Source organism: Acanthaster planci, linkage group LG14 (genome assembly GCF_054643075.1).
Source record: "Acanthaster planci isolate LZ-2023a linkage group LG14, COTS_SCS, whole genome shotgun sequence".
NCBI classification, from domain to species: Eukaryota; Metazoa; Echinodermata; class Asteroidea; order Valvatida; family Acanthasteridae; genus Acanthaster; species Acanthaster planci.
This window is the reverse complement of record NC_141790.1, coordinates 2,257,312-2,281,866: the sequence shown is the minus strand read 5'-3', so window position 1 is coordinate 2,281,866 and position 24,555 is coordinate 2,257,312. Positions and strand designations below refer to the sequence as shown.

General features: G+C 41.6%; 1 protein-coding gene across 1 annotated transcript; it reads right to left on the bottom strand.

Moving 5' to 3' along the window:
* Window positions 1–153: 153 nt before the first annotated feature.
* LOC110986006 (cullin-4A-like) lies at window positions 154–23,559 on the bottom strand. The gene is made up of 18 exons (XM_022247577.2): window positions 23,137–23,559; window positions 18,761–18,980; window positions 17,002–17,071; window positions 16,301–16,374; window positions 14,989–15,241; window positions 14,003–14,153; window positions 13,705–13,823; window positions 12,702–12,894; window positions 12,134–12,238; window positions 11,599–11,709; window positions 10,402–10,487; window positions 9,843–9,950; window positions 9,262–9,375; window positions 8,661–8,763; window positions 7,990–8,063; window positions 6,770–6,868; window positions 5,700–5,852; window positions 154–3,731 (listed from the first exon to the last, which is right to left on the bottom strand). Exons 1-18 carry the CDS (start codon window positions 23,411–23,413, stop codon window positions 3,636–3,638), a joined length of 2,406 nt encoding a protein of 801 aa, XP_022103269.1. The 5' UTR covers window positions 23,414–23,559; the 3' UTR covers window positions 154–3,635.
* Window positions 23,560–24,555: the final 996 nt, after the last annotated feature.

Sequence of the window (24,555 nt, the reverse complement as noted above, 5' to 3'; positions counted from 1 at the left end):
CGTGGCTATGCCACCTTGTGGTAATACCTGGCCCTGACCTGCAAAACTCCGGAAAGCAGGTCGTCACGGTCCCCTAGTGGTAGTGCGATGCCAAGTCGTCAAGGCAATGAAAGTCACGTTAAAAAGAAACCAACAAATCTGAATATCGAAAGCTTTACTCACGTTTTCATAGTTAATTGTTTAATCAACATCTTAAGAAGTTTCTTACAATAACCCTGGCCATTTGTTTCTCACAAAAGTCTTACCGCTTACATGTCATTTGTTATTTTATCAAAACCAGCTTGAATATAAGTTACTTTATGTGACACTTCAAGCTAACTTGTGCAATATTCGGCTTACAAAATAATCTTTTTCAGGGCCAGAAAATAAGTTAGATATAGCAATAGCAGTGTAAACACACAATTTGGATTTTAACTAAACATTCATATTGTACAAAAACAAGGACTTATTTGCCAAATTAGGTAATGTTGCTGTTTCTTGTAGAGAATCTAACTTAATCATGCAAAAGGATACAACTTGTTTAAAGTTAAAAGAATGTCAGCCGGGTAAGTCAGCGGGCTTTGAACTTTCTGCCTGAGATTTGAGGTACGCAGGAAATGTTGACACGCCAAGTATGGTACCAAAAATACCTAACATTTGCAAGAAAATCTTAAATCAGGCTACTGCAGAACCTTTATTTCTGACCAATCACAACTGCTTTTGCTAACCCGACAGTGGGTTTGGAGACATTCAGGTGCCATCTTTTTTACATTAAATAAAGAAGACAGTTAAAAATTAAGCCCCGCCCAAAATGGGAAAAATCAACACTTCTCAAGCGCCTAGCCAATGAAATGTGATTTTGTTGGTTGTGGGCTGTTTAACAAATTCATGCCACCGAGTGTGACAAAGGTGGCGCCGAACGACATTCATGAATGCGAAGCGCAGCTACATGTACTTTGGTTCAGGATGTCAAAAACATGACATATTCATAGCTGTGTAAATCAAAGCTTCGTGTGGCCAATCGAAGTTCATTGACAGTAAAATCCATCGATTCCAGTAACCCGAAGCCGGACTGGCAGCTTAATACATCAAAGCGGCATATATTACATGTATGCTTTCTTGTTCTTTTAATTCATGTTTAAAATATGTGGTTATTAAAACAAAGACCAACAGCCAGTGAATAGGATGGGACTGATTGAATTTAATTCCCAGTCACTCAATTTTGTACTTCTCCCATGAAACATTTTGACAGTGCTACTCTGAGTGGAGAAAGGCATTACAGGCTTTTTTCAGTTTTGTTACAATTTAGCATGATAAATGCTTGGGAAATTACTACAAAAAGTAATGGTCTTCCATGGGCAATAGGACTACAAAGCTATCTGCAAAGGTGAAGTTCTAGCGGTAGGAAATATCTGAGATAGAGACAACTGAGTGTTAATCACCTTTTGGGGAGCAAATTTGAAATTTTCGGGAAATATAAGACTTTTCTGCAACTATGCTTAATTTTTGGGTGCAAATTTGAATTTTCGGGAAATGTAAGACTTTTCTGCAACTATGCTTAATTTTTCTAAATAAATATCTCGGGGAAAAATGTGCTTGAATAAAAAAGGGAGCAAGACATCAGCCACACTCCTCTTGAAGAACCACATACGTCTGCGTCCTTGGCTGCATGTTCTCAGGGTCTCACACCAACCAGTTCTACAGTAATTACATGTCACTGGGTCGCTTCCATGAGTTTTCCATCTAAACATTATATTTAAAATCTTTTCCCACCTTTACAGAAAGTGAATTGACAAACTTCATGAACTGGCACTGAACTAACGTGTTCTTGAAAAAATTGAATGACGATCCACTGCTATCCAAAGGACAAAAGAAAATGTCACGGCTGGGGTGGGGGGCATGTATCAAGACAAAGGATGCAGTCAGCTTTGAAAAACAGGAAGTTTGAAGGAAAAGTGAACGTGCGGTGCATTCCATGATGGATGATAAATTTTTACAGTGCAGATTTGAATGAATGTGGTCCCAGTTTCATGGCTTTGCTAACTACAGAATTCTGTGCTCCTGATCAGCATTCCACACTTAAAAGCGCTAGCATAAAAAAATGTGCACAAAAACTTTGTGCTAGTCGAGCTGGCACAGAATCCTAAGCAACAGGATTTACACCGCATCAGCCAAATTTCCTTGTTAACCTGTGAAATATGCCGATGGTAACTGCACACAGTTAGTGAGGTTTTTCTGCTAACTGTAAGCAAAGCCATGAAACTGGGCCCTGGATTTGAACCAGAAAACCCCAGATGTACCATTCAAATTCAAATAAATTAAGCTGAAGATGAAGCTTAGCCTATTAGATGCAAGAGTTCTTGGCTGACCAGTTTCCTGAAACTAAGACTTTCAGCTGAATACATGCAACTCCAAAACTCTGATCATATCAGATGTAATAGGGTCAGGCTAAAGTCACCAACAGACAGGCACACAAGTCGTTTCTGTCACAAATCAACTCACAGTCTACATGTACTTAAATGAACTGGACAAAACATTCTTTCATCATCGTATACTGATACCATTGAACTGAACTGCGTACTGACTTGTGGACTGACCAGTAATTGACTTGTGACTGACTTAATCCGACTCTATGAAGATACATGTAACTGTGTGCATTTCAGCCTTTCACACTCAAATCAACAGCATAATTTTGGCAATGCAATTATCTCCTAAGGGCCACAGATATCCAGATTGCCAACACTGGTAATAGAAATAACTCCATTACCAGAAGAAAAATTTTGAAAGCTTACAGTTGCGACACTCGCCTCAAGTGTCACTGTGATATATGAACTGATCCCTTTGAGTGCACTGAAAAATTGTACTTGAGGAAAAACAACTCCCAAAAAGTTGTATCCTCCTGCCCAAATAGGCACTGGATGTCAAGTACGATTTGGTATCATGACTGAACATGACAGAATACTGCATATATATGGAACCTATGCATTAAGTAATCTTTACCTACAGCAGATGGAGTTACATAAAATTATTGGAACAGAAATGACAGCAATATAAAGCATTTACATTTGCTTTCACCAATAGATTACAGGAAAAAAGCACTGAAAAGATTGGACTCTTCCTTTGTATTCAGTGAATGTGCTGGTATGAAGACTAACAACTTAACTGATAATGGCAATTGGTGTAGTACAAAATAGGATGGGGAACACTGGTGCACGTATTCATCTACAAACAGAATCCAGAAATGTAGTCTCCTCCACCAGTCTGCTCTTCCTGGATCACTGGTAAGGACTTGCTTTGCATTCCACAAAGATTCCTCAGGCTAGACTCTGAAGGGTTAGATCCCAGGTTGTCTTTGTACGCTCCTGTTAATGCGTGGACTCCACAAGCCAGACATCACTTACCGCACCAATTTGCAGGGCCAGTAAGGAAACACACTGTACACTGAGCAGGGGGGAGGGGATCAGACTAGGGTGCCAGACTAGTCTACAGAGCATCAAGGTGCGGTCCACTGCCTGGCTATCACAAGTGATCTCACCTCACCAGTCACACAGCCAAAAAAAAAACTACCAAGAAGACCTGCACGGGAGGTGTCCATTTACAGCTAGAGCCAATCCACACTGAGGTCAGCTGTGGTCAAACTGCTGGAAAGGAGGCTACTAGGCCACGTAGTGATACTGGTTTTGATTGTCTTTGTCTCTCTCCATGTAATCCCTGTCAATCAAACTCTCGATCCTCTTCTTCAGATCTGATGGCTGAAAGATGAGGGAAGAAACGCTACGTTCAACATAGTGGCAAATACACGCATCAATAATTGTGTCAATGGGGTACCATAATTTCCCTTCTTTTGTTCTCCTTTGCCTCGACAGAGTTGTAATTTTTCACACAAAATACGAGTATTCCCAGAGATTGCCTTGCAGGTTTCACTGTCCCTGTAGACCAATCCAAGGGGGTGTCATAATGCCTGCATTTGACAAGTCACAGCATCCTACTGGTGGAAGAGGAATTTTACACGCGCATACTATTCGGTACCTCTCCACCAGCGTGGAGCCACAGTAACGGCTTCTAATACCACTCTCCAAATTACGCTCCTGTTGTTCCTTGAACGCCACGACCCCTTGGATATGTCTAGGATATACATACCCGTTCCAGATTTGTGGGTACAACACAGGTGTTACATGTACCGCTACTAACTGTTGAGACTCAAAAGCGTACAGGACAATAAGAAATGTCACATCTTGGTAAAAAAATCCCTGACTAAATTGCCCCACAACACATTCGAACAATTCATCTTTCTTTTTAGATGTCATTTTTTTACTTTGTGTACCTATAATTCACTGATTTACTTTTTGATAATGCATTTTTGTAAGGCCTTCTAAGATTAATGTAAAATGCTGAATTAGAATAAATTATTCTTTTTGTCAGGGACTGGACACAAAGTGTGTAAAACAGCTTCAATTGTATCCCTCTTGTTTACGAAAGTTTTTAAATTAAAAAGTTAAGCAAGCCCCCTTTTGCAAGCTTTGGAACAAAGATGCTCTAGAACCGGCCCTCACAAATTAGTACACGCATACATACAGGCAGTTGCCCGTCAAAATGTTTTACTGCATCCAAAGGAACAGACTCGCGAAGTTAATAAAACATCGTTTCTATCCTCAGTAATCAGTCCTTCATTCAGTGGACCTTTGTACTGATGACACCATACTTTGGCCGTGTTTCTTTCCCACAGATTTAGATCATGATCAGTGATTTGGACACGAGAACTCGCCAAATGGAGGGTGAGAATGGGTATCAGGATTACTGATTGAGATCCAGATCCTTGTGAAACAAACAGGCCCTTTGTTTAGGTGTTTGCTCTCCAATGGTGCTCAGTGGACCGTAGGTCCAAACTGGCTCCCGTAAGAAAGTGCACATGTGAACAAAGTGCAACATCGTCAGCTACATAGGCCTACTCTGTCCTTAACCACATGCTGCCGGGTGCTTTTAGAAATGCAGTGTCTAAAACCGGGTTATTTTAATATCTTCAATTTTCAAAACCCTTCAAAAATTCATGTCTTTTTTTCCTAAACGGCTAAACCCCATCAAGTGATTATCTGGTGGCTACTCTAATCTGACAGACAACAGCTATTGATGCCCGAGTATTTCAACCAGGCCTACCGCCTTGAAAAAGAGCCCAGATTGCCCAGACTGGCACAGTGTGCTGCTGGCATCTTTTCAATACGGGCCAGATTAGCATGCAGTGGTACTGTATCGCTCATCACTAGAGTGCTGGAGTGCTTTTGTCACCAGTGGTAATCTGCTCACCCTGAATGCCATAAACAGTAGTTTAATCTTTCAAAACAATGACAGATTTCCTCCGCTACTGACAACTAAAAAAAATGTTGGAAATTCCCAGCAGTTCAGTCTTTTGTTCCGAGTATGGTCTTTTGTTACAAGGCCCAGCTCTTTTGTCTGATTTTCAGGCACCCCAGCTATGCTTACAAACCCAAGGTACCTGGAACTGTGCTCCTCGGCAGCAAGTGGTTAAAGTTCTGTGGTAAGGAAGTCATATAAAAATGTGAGTCTACAACCATATTTGTAAAATAGGCAAGGTAAGATGGACGCCAGCGGCTTCAGTCGAGACAAGGCATCCGTGTCCTGCATTTAGTATGTGGACGACTGTCATGTTTCAGTTTGAGTAACTGCCACTGAGGCTTTCTCAAGTCTCAGAGATGGTGCCTTACCTTGACGGGAAACTTGAGCTGGTTGTAGAGCTCCGACACCAGTAGCGTGTGGGTGAGGGTCTTGCGCATCTTCATAATGCGGACGATGGCGGCGTCTATCTGGTATTGCCGGTCCTGGAACACTCTCTCCTGGGTGTTGGACTGCTCCTCCGCCTGGGACATTGTCAAGGAAAAAACCCATCACCAGTTTAAAGACACAACAGAACCACCTAGCACTGCAATATCAGGCAATTCTGAGTTTCTAGATCCTCTAACATTTTATAATGTCCTCGACATGATTACTAAATTTTAAGACAAAAATTACTGTTCTTAAATTTCACTAATCACACGAAACGCTGGTCGTGTACAAACTCAGTTTTGCATTTTGATGAAATGATGCATCTGCCCAATCTCACTGATTTTACACGTATACGATTCTCCAAGGCTTCCATGTTGATGAACTGATGAATCTGTGTACTGTTACATATTACATTTTAGAAATGCATGTGAGCTGCATACAAACATGCCACAGTGCATGCATTATGTGGCAAAACCCCCTTTTCAGACTTCTTCAATACAAGTGGCTAATGCACAAAGCAGTCACCTCCCACCACTATGGCCATGCCAGGTTTGATTCCCAGCCTGGGCCATATGCGAGTGGAGTTGTTCCCTGGTTTTGCCCTGTAGCATAGACGCTTCCTCTGGGATCTCTAATTGTCCTCCCTCAGCACAGCAAATTTAGATCTCTGGCTGCACTCAGTGGCTGGATATGGGTCATTTGACAGCTGCCTAGGGGGCCTCTACATGTACATGCCTTTGGCTTGAGTGCATTGAGCGCGATATCCTAGCCAATTCAACCTTGCTGCAGTGACGATATCAGCCCCTCCACCCCAATATAAACCAAGATTGTAGTTATCATCTGCAGCGTTTACATGTATGTTCTAGAGTATTCACAAATTTTTCAGAGGAATTAATTTTTTTTCAGATTAGCCACTGGGCTTAGCATTATAATACCACAACAAGAGAGCTTTCCTAACAACGTCCCAAGGACCTAATTTAGAATTCGTGCATTTTGAAAGGAAATAAGTTACCGTTTCTTTCATCTGGACCTGGTTGATCTTAATGCGACACAGCCTGTGCTTGAAGTCACCGTTGAAGCTGAACCTGTCACCATCTTCTATATCTCTCCCCTCCATGGGGAAAAAACAGAAAGCAAATTTCTAGATTTCCCTGGTGGTTTTGAAAAGGTGTTTCTGAAGCTGTCCCTGGATATCTCAGCACTGACAGACTTACTGGGAATCTGCCTAGATCCACCCAAGCGCAAAACCCGGTGACGTTTTGTACTTACATGTACAAAGGCATGAAGTCCTAAATACAGTAATATTACATAGGCTGTACACAAAAATCATCCAACCGTCCTGATGGATTGTGAATGATTTGGGAATTATTTAAACAAATCTGAAAACGTAGGAAAGTGGATAATGCACAAGAGCCCAAACAAATATAGGTCCACTTTTCACACTATTTACAAAAGCAATAACAACTTCAGTGGCTGAGTAAACAATATCCATAATGTTTGGTTTGCAGCAATGCCATCAAAATGGAGATATCAGCATGCATGTTTGAATGTTTGACATGCAACACAGGTTATGAATAGATCTTGAATATGGAGAGAGAATAAAATGCTAACAACCTCTCAGGTGGTCTGTCAATAGCCCTCTGTACCGATGATGACACACACTGTTTCCCATAGAGTGCAAAAGCATCGAGTCATTTGAATCGGGAAGTGCAGTGTAAATAAATGGACTACATGTGCACGTTCATTCACGCACTGGTTCTCGTGCTAATACCTTTTACACAGATAAGTGTGCGTGAGTTTGTTTTTGCATGCAATTGGGGACCCTGAACAATAGAGGACAATACGTTCCCCAATTGACAGAGGGTCCCCAATTGACAACTGTGTACAAAACATACAGGTGGTCTTCTAAAATAGTTAAAGTACAAACAAAAGAGGAACAATAGGGGGTCCCCAGTTGCAGGCAAATACACATTTGAGTGTGTGTGTGACGCATTCACTTCAGTGCTACATAGGGCTCAGTTAACTATGGGCCCCAAATGGCTCTATGGAAAAGCACAAATTTATGTAAACCAAGTGTGGCTTCATCAGCACAGGGACCTAATGAAATAGTATGGGTAATATGCAAAGGCTGTTATAACCTAGGAAGGGTTTGATGTATCTAACGGTGACAGCTCTGAGACTTATGTGATGGACAATAGAGGGTCTGATCTCTTGTTACAGGTGGACATGTACCTTGGGCGTTTTCGTGATAACTCTGGCCTTCCCACAAGCCAGAGACTGCAACGTCCTCCTCAGCTCTGTGTCCTCTGTCAAAGAATGACAACAGTATTACAGCGATATTTACAAATGAATCGGGGCAGAAATTACAGAGATCACTGTCAGCAGTCCCACAGAGCCAACTGCTCTTTCAGTCCGCAACAGGTGTAACCACTCTGCTGTTGAAGCCATACAAAATAATTCGGATGTGAGGTTACAAAAGAAGAAACTGGGTAGGAGATGTCCCCCCCATGAGTTTTTTCTAACATTTTAATGTGAAATTGTGAACTATGAATGGCCGTAACAACAAAATCACATGTTGGACTGATGCCAAATAATGGATATCTTCACATGACGGTTAGGTTTCAAATATCTCAGTTGGGGGACAGCCAAGATCCAAGCTTCCCCCGACGTAAAAAGCTCAGCCCTTTGAGGGTTACTATACCCTGTCCCCCGAATTCCTTTGTTAACCTAAAGTTACACGACGTCCCTGAATCTCTAAGCATGACAAGTTGAGACGCAACTCAAGACTACATGAAGTGTTTGTACGGTCACTATTATTACCGAGAGAGACCAGGCAAAGATAGACGCTATTGAGTCAACCTGGACGTTTTGTTCCAGGCAGGTAGGCAAACACTTTCACCCACCTATGCCGGTAGCCTGGGCAATGTCTTCTAGCGAGTGGTCGTCCCCTTCGTTGAACATGAGAAGAACCAGGCTTTGAAACAATGACACATGTAGCTCCTTGACCTGCAGGATATGAAGGGAGATGCACCAAAGGCTGCCAATCCGGTTTGTAAGTGCGACGTCACTTCAGTTTACACCACACCCACTGCACATAGCACGCATAGGGCTACATGCATTGATCGCCATTTGCATGGAACCATGGAACCGGAAGTTAACGCGCAACTTCAGCGATTGTCCAATGAGAGCCTGCACATCGCCTTTGTGAAGAAGTTGCTTATGAACCGGATAACAAAGGATAGAGGTCAAGTTGATTGGAAAATGTGCACTTAGGGCTGCTCATTGCTGTAAATTCAACACCTATTTATAGCCCTGGTATGTGACAGTCTACACGCGGGACCAACCCACCTAATGGTGGAATCACTGCGCCGGCCATTTTAGGAATTCATTTCACATTGATTTCGTGCTGTCATCAACCAAGTGATGAACTGAATATCCTGCTTGTGGCAACATCTGATCCCCCTTTTGGGGAAGGGCTGGCGGTAGCTCCCGACATTTTCATACCTCCTTGAACTGTGCCTTGACCACGCAGTGCCCCAGGTTGGGCTGCCACTGCAGCTTGCGGCCGCTGTGCTTGCTCAGGTAGAAATGCTTGAAGATCTCTTGTAGCTTGACCATCTTGGAAAAAAAACAAATGGCGGCAATTTGTACCTCATTACAGTCACAGGTATCGAAAGCTGACTAACTGGCCCTCAAGGCGAAAAACGACTGTGAGCATCGGATCAGACGTATTCAGTTGCCATTACAATTTTATGAGCTGGGGGAAAAGTGGCACGCGTATGTACATGCGCAGCTGTGTCTTCGTTTGCAGTGCACATGTAGAGCAGTTGTTGCTCTGTTTGTGTGTGCATGCTTCACTCACGCTAGTGCATATGACTTGTGAGCGTCTTCATGGGCAAGCCTGGTCAATAGCGAAAATCACACCAGGCACATTTTGACTGATGGTCCAGTAAAAGTTGGGCTTTTGATCACGAACAGGTATGGCACTTTCAACTCAAACATCTTGCAGACAACTGTCTAAAAGCAGACTAAAGGTTTTTAAGGCAAAAAACCCCCATCACGACAATTTAAGAGTGACGACTTACCTCCGAAGGTAAATGAACCTCCATGGGCGTGTATGTTGGCCAGTAGCCCATGGTTAGAATGTTGACCGTTAGATCTATGTTACCAGGGATGTTTTGATGTTGCATGTGCTGCATTGAAGAACAACAAAATAAAAGCAAATTATTCAACAGAAAATATTCTGCACAGCTTATATTACGCTGCGTGTGAAGTTTTACCTCTAGGGTTTTTCTTGCCTTTGAGAGGGAAGCATACTGTTTCAGAAATAATAAAATGGAATTGTTAGGTGCACATTGTGACAACTCACTCATGACTTATCACCTAAATTGCACACTGTGACGTAACACGTCACACTGATGCTTCCAGGAATTAAGTTCCAGAGATCTTGACCGGGAAACAGTGCTGTATTTTAATGAAAGCCAATTTTCATTTTGAATCAGAACTAGGTGGAAATTTCTTGTTCTAGAAGAGGGCAAACATGGAATGAAAAGCATGCCGAGTAGCACACACAGAAGGTTATGGAGTGCTCAATGATGGTGACATTGCTGGCCATTGGGGAAACGCTCTCCTTAATCCTCATACCTGTTTGAATGCAATCATGATGTCTTTGGACAGCTCCATGTCTTTGAACATACCCTCCAGTTTGCTGGTGAAGGCACCACCACACTCTGAGAGATAATGACAACCAATAATATGCATGCTTTCAGAGTCGTGTAATCTCAACCACTCCATGAAAATGGCCCTGATACCACATTATATCCAGCATGGTAGTCAGGTCATATGGATAGTCGCTGCTATACCCAGCAAGAAATGAGACCGAGGGGTACCTCCCAACATGTCCAATTCCTTTACACATTCCAGACTATTGTTACTTAACACATCCCCCCAAGATGTCTGAAAGGAATTCCCCAGATTCCTGCGAGACAATGACCAACACAAAGCAGGGGGGGTTCTCTCCGTCTCATACCTTGCTGCATATGGTCGCTGCAATGAGTTGCAATGTCACAATACAGGAGCGTATAACACAGCATGACTTGAGGGGAAGCACTGTGGGATTACTGGTCCCTTGGAGTACCGTATGTCAGCTTGACTATCACCTTCAACTTTGCATCAGGAGGTAGTCTAGCTGACCTACATCTCGGAATCAGTAATTCACATCATTTTTGCTGAAATAAACCATGCTGTATTTGTTTTACCTCACCTCATAAAACTATCCACCGGCAAATTGACAAAAAAACAAATTCAAGGCAAAAAAACCCACTTTGTTTCTAAGCTGCAGAGATCCGCATGTCTGGCTAGGACTACAACAGAATGGCTCCGTTAAGATTACATGTCACGAGCTACATGTCCACAAGATGGGCTTCAGAGGGATTTTGGCGCTACTAGAAAAAAAACTACCGCATGGCAGTGAGCAGGATACTCACCGGGGATGACGACACCTGGGTGCGTATCATTTTCACTTCATGTGTGTGCGGCGATATCGGCCAATGATGTGCTCTGATTTGCTTATGAATATTCATGAGGTGTAGTGACATCATTTTCAGAGATGTACTTTGACACAAGTATGGGCTGTGTGTGTGTTCAGGGGTGACCCATTTTACTTTAGCCACAGTGTCTTATTGGGCCATGCCTACTGTTTAAACGAACACATGATCTTCACCTTTCCTCTTCTTTGCTGGTAAAGGGGGGGGAATTATGCAATGAATGGCCAGCTTAGTGTCAGAGACTTCAGTCAAAAACCTTGACAGAGTTGAGGACAAGTGGTGACAGAGCACCCACCTTGCTTAAGTTTGGACAACATGGACTTCTCAGCATCCACCGATGCACTCTTGCCAACTAGTAATCTCTTGGCCAGGTCCTTCTTGTAAAAGGCTTCAAACACATCCTTGCCTGATGAGATAAAATAACACAGCAACATGTGAAAACTAATGCCTTGTCCTCTAAGGTATGACAGACTGTGATTTGATGAACTGCTTCATGCACACTGCTATAACAGTGACACAAAAAAGGGCAACCTGCATAAACGGCAGCCTCTTTCTACACTTACAGGCATCTTAAACCAGGATCAACAGTGGGTGCCGTTCATCATTGGTTAATAAAAGAATAAAACTCAATGTGGGTGCACGAACTCAAACATTCTGAAGCAACGAGGCTGGATGGTAAAAACTTTGCTTTCTGAGTTCTGTATGGCAAAAATGGGTACAACATCCCAACCCATATCCAACCAATCAAATTCAACTAGCAGCTATGAACTACTTCACAAAATGACCAGATGAAGAAGAAATTGTGGAGTTCCTTTCACTCCTGAACCTACCGTGGATAAACCTGAAGATGACCATGATCTTGTCTAGCAACCGCTCCAACTCCTCCTCTGTGGCTTCCTTGTTGCCGGCTCGCAGCTTGTTGTCCACGTACTTGGCTGCAAGTAAAAAATTAGAGAAAGCAAAGCAGATACCTGTGTGCGTAAGAATATCCACTACTATTTTTTTAACACAGGAGTTGCATCCACACCTTCCACATCTACAACTGCAAAACTTTATCACATTCACATCACATCCACACTCCAACAGCCAAACCTGTGATGCCCAGACTTCTACATCCACAAATATGTGTATCATGTCCACAACTTCAGTGCTACAACCTCCACATCTTTATTTTCCAATCCATGATTTCCATGCCTAAAACTATCAGCTCATATCCACAGCTATCATCACCTTATCCACTGGTTCCACATCCACTGAGACTAATTCAAAACTCAAGCCAGCCACCTCACACGTCATGAACAAAATGATGATCGTATACGGCTGTTCATGTGATCTAATCATTCATTTATCCACCAATGCTGTGACATGTCCCCATACGTAGCCCCATGAACCCCTTACCGACTAGCTCGGCGGGCTTGTTCAGCCGTTTGTTGATGAAGCTCTCAAACGACTCTTTCAGCGTGTTCTGGAACTTCTCGTTATCAGCGAAGCATTCTGTCATGACGTTGTCCATCTTGTCCTTGAAGTCCAGCAGCTCTTGTACCATGGTCTTGTCCTTTTCTGGATTGATGATGATAGTTGTGCCTGTTTTCTGTGCACAGAAAAAAAAATTACCACACAACGTTTCGCAGTCAAGTGAAAGGGTCTAAAGCTCATTAGTCCAACTCAAGTTGCACTCGTAAACGGCACACAGAACTTGACAGACTATATTTTATATAATGCACTTTTTGCCCCAACTGATCAGTGGATTACGCTACCAAGGGTCTAAAGCTCACTGGTTCAACTAAAGTTCCACTCGTAAACAGCACGCAGAACTTGACCGACTATATTTTATATAATGCACTTTTTGCCACAACTGATCAGAGGTTATGCAACCAATAATCCTCCCCTACCGGTAAGTGAGTGGTGCACTTCCATGACAAGAATAGGATCAAACCCTAGCAACACCGTGACCAATGCTGGATGCTTTTAACAATTAATGACGCAGAAGACTACTCACAGTGTAAACATATAAACACCGCGCACGCCCACACGCAAGTGCATTGACACCACTACATGTAAGACATTATACAAGTTGTAAAAGTATGGACATGGCTGCGTTACGCTGAGACAGGTTGCACTGAATGTGAAGACCACTGAGCAAGCTGTGTTGTGCTGCACTTTGTTTCCTGTTCACACCTGAATGGGAAAATCGTTCTTGAATTTTGTGCAGCGTTAATGTCTTTCAAATGAGTGAACTGCAATCCTGACCATTTCAACAACCAAAACTACTACTCTGGTAAATTGTGGCATTTGAGGATTAATTTTGAGTAACTCTGACAGAACAAAATATCAGTGAAACATAAATATGAAATAACTGGCGGTATAAGGTTCATGTAAAGTTAAGAAAGTGATTTCTGACCTTGATGTAGGCACTGAAGTATAGGCAGAGCTCGATCAGGCCTGACTTGGTGCGCTGGAACAGGTTATAGAGGAGGGCCAGGTCCTGGGTCCTATTCAGATCCAGCAGATCATCCAGACCTGAACATGGTGAGAAAATGATTCAGTAACTAGTGGACAGCTTCACGAGCACAGTGATATTTTTTAGGCAGATTAAGAATTGAGTTGAACTACCGGCATGTACCAGAGATGCATTGACTAAGTACTTTCAATGAACAGGATTGACACAGATAGAACAGAGACAGAGAACTCTGACCCACCTTTTTGAAGAATCATTGAGATGTGGGTCTCCAGTAGTTGTTTTTCTACACAGGCTATAAGCGGTTTCCTTGTGGTATGGTCTAAGTAGTACATGATTCGCTGTGATTCCTCCTCTAGTCTCCGGTCGACGTGCGCCAAGTATGCAGGGACCTGGCCACAGGAGGAAAATTGTACATGGTGACCTAAAGAAATGGCTGTAATTTCCACTGGTGCGGTCACCTTTCTTCAAATGTAATGGTTTTAAGCAAGTTCTGAGAACAATTTTTTTGAAAAGTGTGCGCCAAACTGATTGCCCACTATTCAATGCACCCGATCGTTTACATTAAACTCCTCGGGTAACGGCTGTGCAACTTCTTGTCAATGCCCACGTTTTGGATGCTGGAATTTCTGACTTCACAAAATAAAAGAAACAAGCAAACTTGCATAACTCAATAAAAAGCAGCCTCCACATTTTGCCCTAGAAGTTTCATCCTAAAATAAGTTATGCCCTGCATCACTGGAGACAGAAAATGGAATTGAAATGTGCAGGAATGAATGGGCTGTGCTCTACCACAATCAAAGTGTATCTGTTTGTGCATGTAGTCGATCATTAACCCTAACCACTCTCGATCTTCCAACATCCTCCATTTGGTTGGACTGAATTGGGAAGGTTGAGGCTATAGGGCAAAATACACATGAATATGTATGTGGCTGTGTTGTTAACGACCATCTGTGCATAAGGTTAGGCCTAGACTGTATCTGGATTCATCTGCACTGCTCCAAGATATCCATCGCACTGCCTCAACACTATAACAGGAAATACAGAGGATATTGAAGGTCGTGACCCCTTCAAGGAAAACATTCAAGAAGTAGCAGAGGATACCTGGAGACAGTAGGATGTTGCTCAAGGGCTGAGGGTATGTCTCAGCCGAAAGAACCGGGGGGGGAGGGAGGTACCTGTAAGTATTGCACAGCACATGCTTTATAACAACATGTCATATCTTACGTCTCTCTCGTGCATGAGTTGCCGGCCCTCGGCGGCGTACAGCCGATCCGTGGCATCCAGGAACTTCTTCTCAAAGGCTTCCTGGTAGATCTGGAGGTCCGACAGCATGCGCAGCAGGCTCTTGAGCAGGCTGTGGTCCACCACGTCACCCCCGCGCTCGCTCTCGATCAGCTGCAGGAGGCCGTCTACCGTCCGCAGCTGGACCGTCTTGTTGCTGATGATGTGGGTGCGGAACAGATCCAAGCCCATGTCCCTGGGGGAGAATCAGAATCAAACCAGTAAGTAGGTTGAATATACGAGATTAAGGTCAGGGAGGAAGGAACTAGAGAAAAGGGTTGAGACTGACTCACTTTCAAGTCATCCAAAGTCAACATTTTTTTCAAGGCCAGTTGCCCACAAGGCCCACAAGGGGCACATCTGTCAAACTGCGAGTTACGTTCGTGCAACACACATTTACAAGGGGCTTAAGTATGCTGTCATACTGCGGTGAGCGAGTGGATATCTCAAAAATGATCAGTTCTTAATAATTACTCATGCTCATACTAATATTGTTTAGTATCTTAACAAATTGACTTGAACTGAAACAACCTGACTGTATAATCAAACTCATTCAGATATAACGTATAATTCATTCACAACTCCTTGCGAGGTACATGTAAACTTGGAAGAAATGAATTTACAGATTTGGGGAAACTTCAGCCTGTGATAAAAAAAAAGGAGTGAAACATTTGGGGGATCTGATGTCAACTCAGCAAACTACCGGTATACTGTAGTTACACAATACACACATGTACATGTTTGTTAGGAAATGCAGGACAGGGGTATTTGTCCCCATAACGTATCTGTCCCAGTAATAGCTATTCCTTCGACAAGTGTGCAGCTTCCCACAACTACATCTATGCTGCCTGTAGGTGTGGGTAAGCCTTAACTTTATTGATGGGACATTTTCTTCTGTTAGCGATGTTGGGACTGAGTTGTGGAGACAAACATTTGCCCCATTACAGTTTTGGTCTCCACAACATCTACAGTACACGCACATTTGAACACACGTATAGGATACCAAAGTGAATAAGTCACGTGCACAACTGTGTGTAAAACACATTAGTGCGAGAAATCAGGGTATGAAGCAACATGCTCATGCGCTCCATTCATATGCATTACACTTCCTGGTTCAAAATGACGTCACACTTTGGTACTCTATATTCCCCACAACCACAACTACGGAACTAGTACCTGAATGTGTGCAACTGTACGTGCATGTACCCGTAAATGGATCAAAGTTGTATCACCCACAAGCTGCGACAGCACTTACCAGATTGAGGAAACGAAGGAGTTTTGAAGGACGTAAGTTCTGTCCAGGAAGAGGAATATACTTCTGATCATGATCTGTCAAGAGAATAAATCACAGAAACAAAATAAAAGCTGCAATCATGTGAGACGTTTTGGGCCAGAAAATTCAGCTTGGGTAATGTTGCGCATTACAGAGCTTAACGACGTGAACATTACTCTGTCTTGGTATCCCCTTCAAGAATGTTTGTGCCACACAGAAAAATACCTGGAACATGTTGATGGTTGGTGCAAAAACTGCTAAAGGTGCCCTGTTGTATAATTACATTAAACAGAAGAGGGCCTATCATTAAATCACTGTGACTGGGAACAAATTCTCTCTTTTCAGTGCTAAGGTGGTGTACGAAAACCACAGTGAGCATGACGTGCTGTCCCAGCAGTGTGCAACATGCTATGACACCAACTTGTAACCTGCAATGTGCCTCGAGTCAAGAACAAGGGAAGTTGGTCTACATCAACGAGAACGCAACCATTCCTACATGTACCTTATGCCAGGGTATCTTTGCATTTGTCTTTGACCCAAAGGCTGCCGCTGTGAGTGCAGATAACCCTGTGCCTCTGTGTGCATGTGTAACATCATTTATGTACTGTAGTACGGCAAAGCAGAACCCTTGCAGGTGGTTCGTTTCACCATTTTCATCAGCAATCAGAAAGCTGGCCACTTACCATCTGTCTACAATGGTCAAGCCAACAGGTGTTCAGCTGTTTGAGATACGACAGGCTGTCAAGCATTTCAGTAAGCAAGAGTTAAGGGTGGTGCTAATGGAATATTGTACATCGGGACACTGCCAAACGGAACATGGTTTTGTTTCATCGTCCATGCAAGAGCATCTGTTACATTTATCATTAAATAAAACATCACCATCTGGAATGACCAATAGCATCTTGCAATATCAATGGCAGTTTTCCAACTCCAACATTTACGAACTATACGCACATCAAGTCATACTGTAATTTACTGGTGAATAAGTTTGGAATTATCAAACGCAGACTGTTCCATGAAACTTTTTAATTTTAATGTTTTAAAGGAAATGTGTAATTTTTGTAAATTTGAATAGTTTGGGTCCTAGGACCATTTTATTTAAATATTTGATGTTCATAAACCAGAATATATTTCCTTGACACACCTGCAGTATTCTTTCAGACAGGAATGAAAATCAACAGTTTGTCCTTCCATAATATGTACATGATATATGTACTCTATGAAGAAATTCATGTGTACGCATGCATGTGTAAATGTACTTAACCCATCTACCCGTACGTTTCATATACACACGTCATGTCAGATCTCTGCACACTAAACAAATTTAACATGTACATACATGCACACTGCAATTGAAAGCACTGTCGGTGATAGAAATGCTTCACAGAGGATGAGAATTGATGCAAAAAGCATTATTGCGTAAAATTCACTTGACGTGCTTGATGAACTTTCAAGTGCTGACTCTCAAATTCTCTTATACATGTACACTTAGAATACCCTTCTGCCTAGACCAGATTTCTGTACCAGAACATGTTCATGTGTTGTAACAGCAATAATGTGCATGTATAGTGGTATATGTAACAACATGTACGTACATGTACGATACATGTACCAGTATACATGTATGCACCAATCAAAATCACTGAACCAGAATGTTCAGCATGCACCAGGTACATGTGCATGTATGCGTGTCACCCATTGGGGGCAGTACTAACATGTTTTTATACATGTACAGTGTACTTGTACATGTATATGTCACACAGGGCATTAAAATTTTGTGGGACCCTGCGAAGGATATTTCTTTTTGTACATGTACCTTCCAAATGCAACTTTGTGTACACAGGCCTCATTTCCAATTTTTGTTTCACTATTTGAAAGGACATTTTGCTGCCTTTTTTGGTTATTATGAAAATGATGATTTCCATATCCATCGGCAGAAACTGTAATGTCATCACAGCCCATCGATACCAACACTTGCGTGCACTGCCACTACCTTTGCAGAATCACCATTTTACAGACACTTTAACTTTACGAGGTTAACACGTTCTTTGATGCTACATGTACATACTATCTCAATATTTAAAGTCGGAGGTGCAGAAAACTGTTTATTAAGAAGTGCATTAAGCATAATACTCACGGGAGATACAGGCACACACATGTACAAAAGACCAGGGCTTTTTCCTGTGCATCCACTATGCAGGTTCAATGTTGCAAGTACATGTACATAAGTCACCACAAGCCGATTACACATCACTCAATGTCAAACCATGTGCTTGTACATAGTATACATGTACATGTTAAAACAATTTTAAGAGGAGAAATGACCGAGCCACTGTCTGTGACCAGACTTGTAATCTGACATTTGATTGACATGTGATACGCCAGACCACAACTCTGCTTGAATTTTGCTCTCGCTGGAAGAGCAAAGCATCAAAAGGATATCCAGTGTACTGCCCAATTTGAGAACGGACGTGGGACTCGCACACTATCTTCAGCTTGTCATAGAGGGCAGCAGACATCTTGTGGGAGCACATGTTTTCAACGGCCTGGTACAGCTCTTCCAGGCTGTACTTGATGGGTCGGCTGGTATGGATGGCCTCCACAGCTTCTTTCAAGCGCTGCCATGTTTGCTCCTGGTAGTTCTCAGGTAACTCTGGCCTCACTGTTGAAGGGATAAAATTATCATCAACCACTTTCATGCACATCTGAATGAAATAAATATTATGCACCTCCTTGCATAATAAATTTACCAGTACTGAATGCAAGTGAAAACTGGGAAATTCTAAGGTAATGGAATGAACTTTTTTTTTCAAAACAAAAAAGGAAACAAACAAACACCCCAACAAACAAAAACAAAACATTTTACTTGGCCATTTACAAAAAATCATGAGGTTGGTGATGGAATGACACTAATGAATGAAATAGGATCGTCCATTACCATTATTGTTAACATTCTTACTGTTCATGCCTGATGTACCGGAAGTAGTACATGTAATACTGTTTCTTTTGTACTAGCCAAAGTATTCACACCACTTCTGACATTCAGGCCTACATGTACGTGTCAAAATGCATTCTGTGACCATGGAATGAGCCAATTCAACAGCGCATACCCTCAATCAAGAGTGAAAGAGCTAATTTGGACGCAGACTAGCGCGAGAGCTTTGTTCCCAAATGACCTTGGGTTTTTTAAACATTTACTGAATGGGCTCACAGCCCTCATCGTCACCATAACCAATCTTTTAAAAAAAATTTTGGCAGGCTGAAGTTACTAATCTCCAATTGTCACAGGGTATCGGTACTACATAAGCATATACGTGTATCATACATGTATGTAGACTTTAAAACATGCAATGCAGGGCAGTACAGCAGCCAGTGATTCTTACAAAAGGGTAATTCCAGAAATTAGGGGTCCCTTTTTGTGTCCCTGTCACATCTGACATGTGATTTTATAAGTTCAGGACACATTTTCTAATTTCCAAGAGTGATGAGTTAATGCAAAGTACCTGCCAAACAAATAATAATAGTTAGAAATCAATTCCGGTGATATTTCCAGATGTAACAGGGACACGAAAATGTCACACTTTTGGACTCGTAATTTCTGGATTTACCCAAAAGCATACACAAAGGAGGCAATATATGCGCCCTTTCCAACTTCAATGCATAATACACGTTAATTTCATTCAAAATGCATTGTACATGTATGGTACGCGTACATTACATACAACCATGCTTCCTCTTGGTCAAATCCATAAATGTACATACATCCATACATTAATTAATTACTAATTTCCCTTATTTACACACAATGTACGTACGTAGGTGTTTGGCTGCCACTTCTAACCTCATGCATAATATGTATCGGTACATTTTTCCCTTTTTGTCACACTCTTAAGTGCAATTGTTGATTTGAATGAAATCAGAAGGCAAAATGAAAGTTTCTGGTATGCGTACTGTTTTGAGCTCACTGTATATTTGTTTTGACATGTTTGATAACAATGCTCATGTTTTTTTCCATAGCTTGAGGTACAAGTACACGTATGCTTCATACTTCCATTCAAATGTGTGGGCGTTATCTTAAAGCACTTACAAGTTCATACCGTAAGTGCCATGAGCAATACTGGTGAAACCGCAGTACTGTTGGCCTACAGAACTGTACATGGTATGTACATGTATGTACTGCAAATGTTGGCCAAAGTGAATGAGATTATACAGGCAGGTCAAAAACTTGTGACCAGCATCGATATCACCCTAAAAGGCTTGCCTGGTCCACATACTACATTATGTCCAACTACATGTGCATGTACACTGCATATGCAAGCTTTGGGAAAAACACTACAGTCTGTGATGTGTTATAGTAATAATGGCACAACCAAGTGAGCAATATGGGCGATTCACCCAAGGGTTTGTAATGCATTGGCCAATAACAATGTGCACGAGTCTGTCAACCCTTTCCTAACGCGCAAATGCGTTGCCAACTCTTGGCATGCTTGGAGGTGCACCGTAGTAAACCGCCCATATTTCTTCGCGCAAACAATTATTGTCAACACAGCTTCAATAAACTTGTCACCATCAACACCTTAAATCGCATTCAAATTAAAATAAAATTGAAAAAAGAAGAAACCAATATAGCGCTCTACAGGCACACAGGCCAGAGGATCAGTTTCACTATAAAATGTTATTCCTGATTATGGATTTTTTTTTCCGAGCAAAAAATGATATCCCACTTCCAGATGGCAGAATTTATGCTTTTAACAACAACAATGGCCTGAACCATTCTGAAGTATGGGTGTAAGGTAATGTCTTGATATTACTTTGCCATGCACATGCAGTCAACAAAAGGCACCCTTTGGTGTGTTTTTAGGCACAAAAACTACTTGTTACTGACAAATGCTTCTTTATAAAATAAAAATTAATTACTGTTTGTTATTACCCTGATGTTCTGTATTATAAGCCCATTTAGCCTACCTGTTCTTGAACAAAGGCTACACTTTTCTATTATTTAACCTTGCAAGTTTCAGGAAACACTCCTTTTTTGCCAATACGTCACAGTGCAAAATGTAAACTTTAAAGACGTGACAGACATGTAGATGATGCTCTTTGCATTGACAATGTGTTCATGGCATTGGTGATTAAGTGTTGAAAATACCTGCTGGCATGATCTACATGACTAATTTCTCAAGAAAAGTGAACTTAAATAGTTAAGAATTAGTATTCTACATGTATCATCAACAAAACTGGATCTGAATAGTTTCTAAGAAATGTATTATTTTCAAAAAGGACATAATGACTTGTGACATGTTTGTGATACATAGGCAACTGTAGGCCTTGTTGCTTAATGCTCCCACAGCAAAGGTTGTGATGCTTGTATCTGTAGGCCCTAATGTCCATGACCGTGGAGTCACCAGGTACTTGTACATGTACCCTAAATTACAACACCTATCATACCGATTGTCAATTTGGACTGATTGGTTTTCACAGTAAGTGGCAAAATATGAGAACTAGCAACAATACGGTCATGGACATTAAAAGACTTTCCATGCAACTCCCAAACTAGGGGGTCCGATGTTCCACAGTTCTAGGGGTATTTCCACGCCTCAAGACATAAACCACAAACCAAAACATAGACTACTTCAGAACTTCATGCAGACGGCATGTAAGGCAATTTAAACTAATTAAAGTAGGCTAGGTCTACTTGTACTGTTGTAGGACACAACATCACATCACCTTCACTTTATTTTCCACATGATACATATATTGTGAAGACAATAGTCTGTATGGATGGAGACCCCTAAAAAGCATTGCTTGTCAAGTAGATGTCCCCAGTTATTCATACTTTGTGTTAGACATAGTACAATATGAATAATCTTATGTTTTAATATACATGTATATAGTAAGATGGATGATAACATAACATAAAGGAACAACACATAACATAACATGACATGTAACCCCGTAAAAGAAAAGGAGACTTAATCATTTTCTAGATAATTATTTGACAATTTATTTTTATATTTATACTTAAATACTGGATGACTAGCAATCTTTTTGAAGGATTTACCTGTGCACCTCCATGTTTTATAGTTCATGTTTTATAGTTCTTTTAGACGTTGTCATGTGTGCACATGATCAATGAATTTCATGACATTGCCTTGTAAAGTGATGGACTTCTTCATTTTTTGTAAAGAATGGACAGATCGAATTAGGTAATGTTATGATTAAGTTGAAACATGAAGGATCCCTGGCTGAAGAGCATAAATATCTTTTACTTTTCATATACGACAGTTATAGAAAAGAGAATTTGTGTGTGCTTGAAAATTATCATTATTTAGGCCTATTACCTACATTGCTTTTTTCTGAAGTTGTCAGATTCGATTTAGATGGATGATATTACTGTTGCCCCATGCAAGGATACCATATGAGATACATGGTAAAATGAACGCGTTAAACAATGTCATTAAAATATTCTGGGGGAATATTACTTTCAACTTTGTAATAATACCTATATTTCTACACAACCATCATGACCAATTAAAAACACTAACCAGGAGGGTTGACCATTAAAAGACACAGAGAATAGATTTTGAAAACATTTAGCATGATCAGCCAAAGCCCCGTACGAGTGTGATCATGGTAACAGATCTACCAATCTGGACTCGATCATAACATGACGACACTCTAGGGTTGGAGACCGTCCAAGTTCCAACCGGACCCTGTCGCTTGTGGAAAATGACATGGTCGTGACTGTGAACTGTGCAGCTTTGATGGGCAAAACAAACTAAACTGACACATTAACGTTAGCCTACCAGTCCCAAACCCACCTTTGAAATTCTTAATGACGAGCTTTTTTGAGCTCCCTGGCTTGCTGTTAGCTAGAGGAGAGGCTCTGCTCGTAAATCCATTATTTGACGGGCTCAGTGCCGAAAAGTTCGCCCGTTTTGGCGCTTCCCCCATTACGATGTTGTTTTCGTCACCCGACTCGCACAGATCGTCCCTTGTTCTTTTCCTGTGGTTGCTGCCCGACGCCCTCCTTTTTCTCGGCCCTATCTCCAAATCCGGTTTCAGGGATGAATTCTGCTCATTGCGTGTGAGAGGCATTCATGACCCAGGGAAAGGCCACCAGAATGGCCCAAGTCTGACAAGAAACAGAAGGGAGAAACGCGGAAAAGCTCGCCGGCGGTCGAAAAGTTTCGACGAAATTCACAAAATGGCAGCGCGCAGTACATCATGGACGCACGGAACTATGGGAGACTGGGTCAAAGGTTATTTAAATGCCACAATCAAATCGAGCAGCCATGTGACCGGCTCGCATTGTTATAATGAATAATGCATAAGCACCCCGAATAAAAGTGCGCCTACATGTAATGAAAATAGTGATTAACTAGTCACCGGACATTTGCAAATTTGCCGATTTACATGCTATAACTGTAGACAAAACACATGCCCTTCACAACAAATTTTGAAATACATGTATTTTTTGTGTAAAAATTTCAACAATGAAATGTTATATGCTTATATTTTTTATGGCATTTGGAAATTCCGGCAAACCACTGAACTTTCACCCATTTCCACAAAAACCACACTGGTGCGCCGAGGCCGAATGTCATCCGAGCTCATTTTGTATTTCCGTTGTTAGTCAATGGGGAAGTTAATTTAATACAGACATCGAAGATGCGTTTTGTATTAATTCTTCTGTGATACCGAAATGTCTTCAGTGAAGTACAGTGCGCGATGCAATTCCCTGGCATGGCTTCCATTGGCTCATTGGGAATTTCAGCTCGAGAAAAAAAAAAGTTCCAGCGAAAGACATTACAATGCCTTTCTTTCTAGAAAGGCACACTGGGGAAGCGCAATTCGAGACATAACCACTCGGCTTTGTAGCAACATGGAGGTAGCAACAGCAAAAATAAATAAATAAATTGCACGCGACTCTTGTGAACATGAAAATGATGTGTTTCTTTGCTTCAGACATCACAAAATGTTATAGCAGAACTTCTTTTCACAAGCGATGATATCGCATTTGGAGACCCCCAATCGTCTGGTTCTGCAATTCCAACCCTCCTGAAAATTACAATGGGCTCTTGATGCAATCTAGCAGGTGAAATGCCAGGAAAGTTAAAGGCATCTAACCTAAAATCCATTAAAATAAATTTCACAACCTTGTTGACCTAGGAAACAACAGATATCCTGTGCGGTTGCAGGTACACTGTACACAGTTTCCATTTGTGTACTGCAAGTAT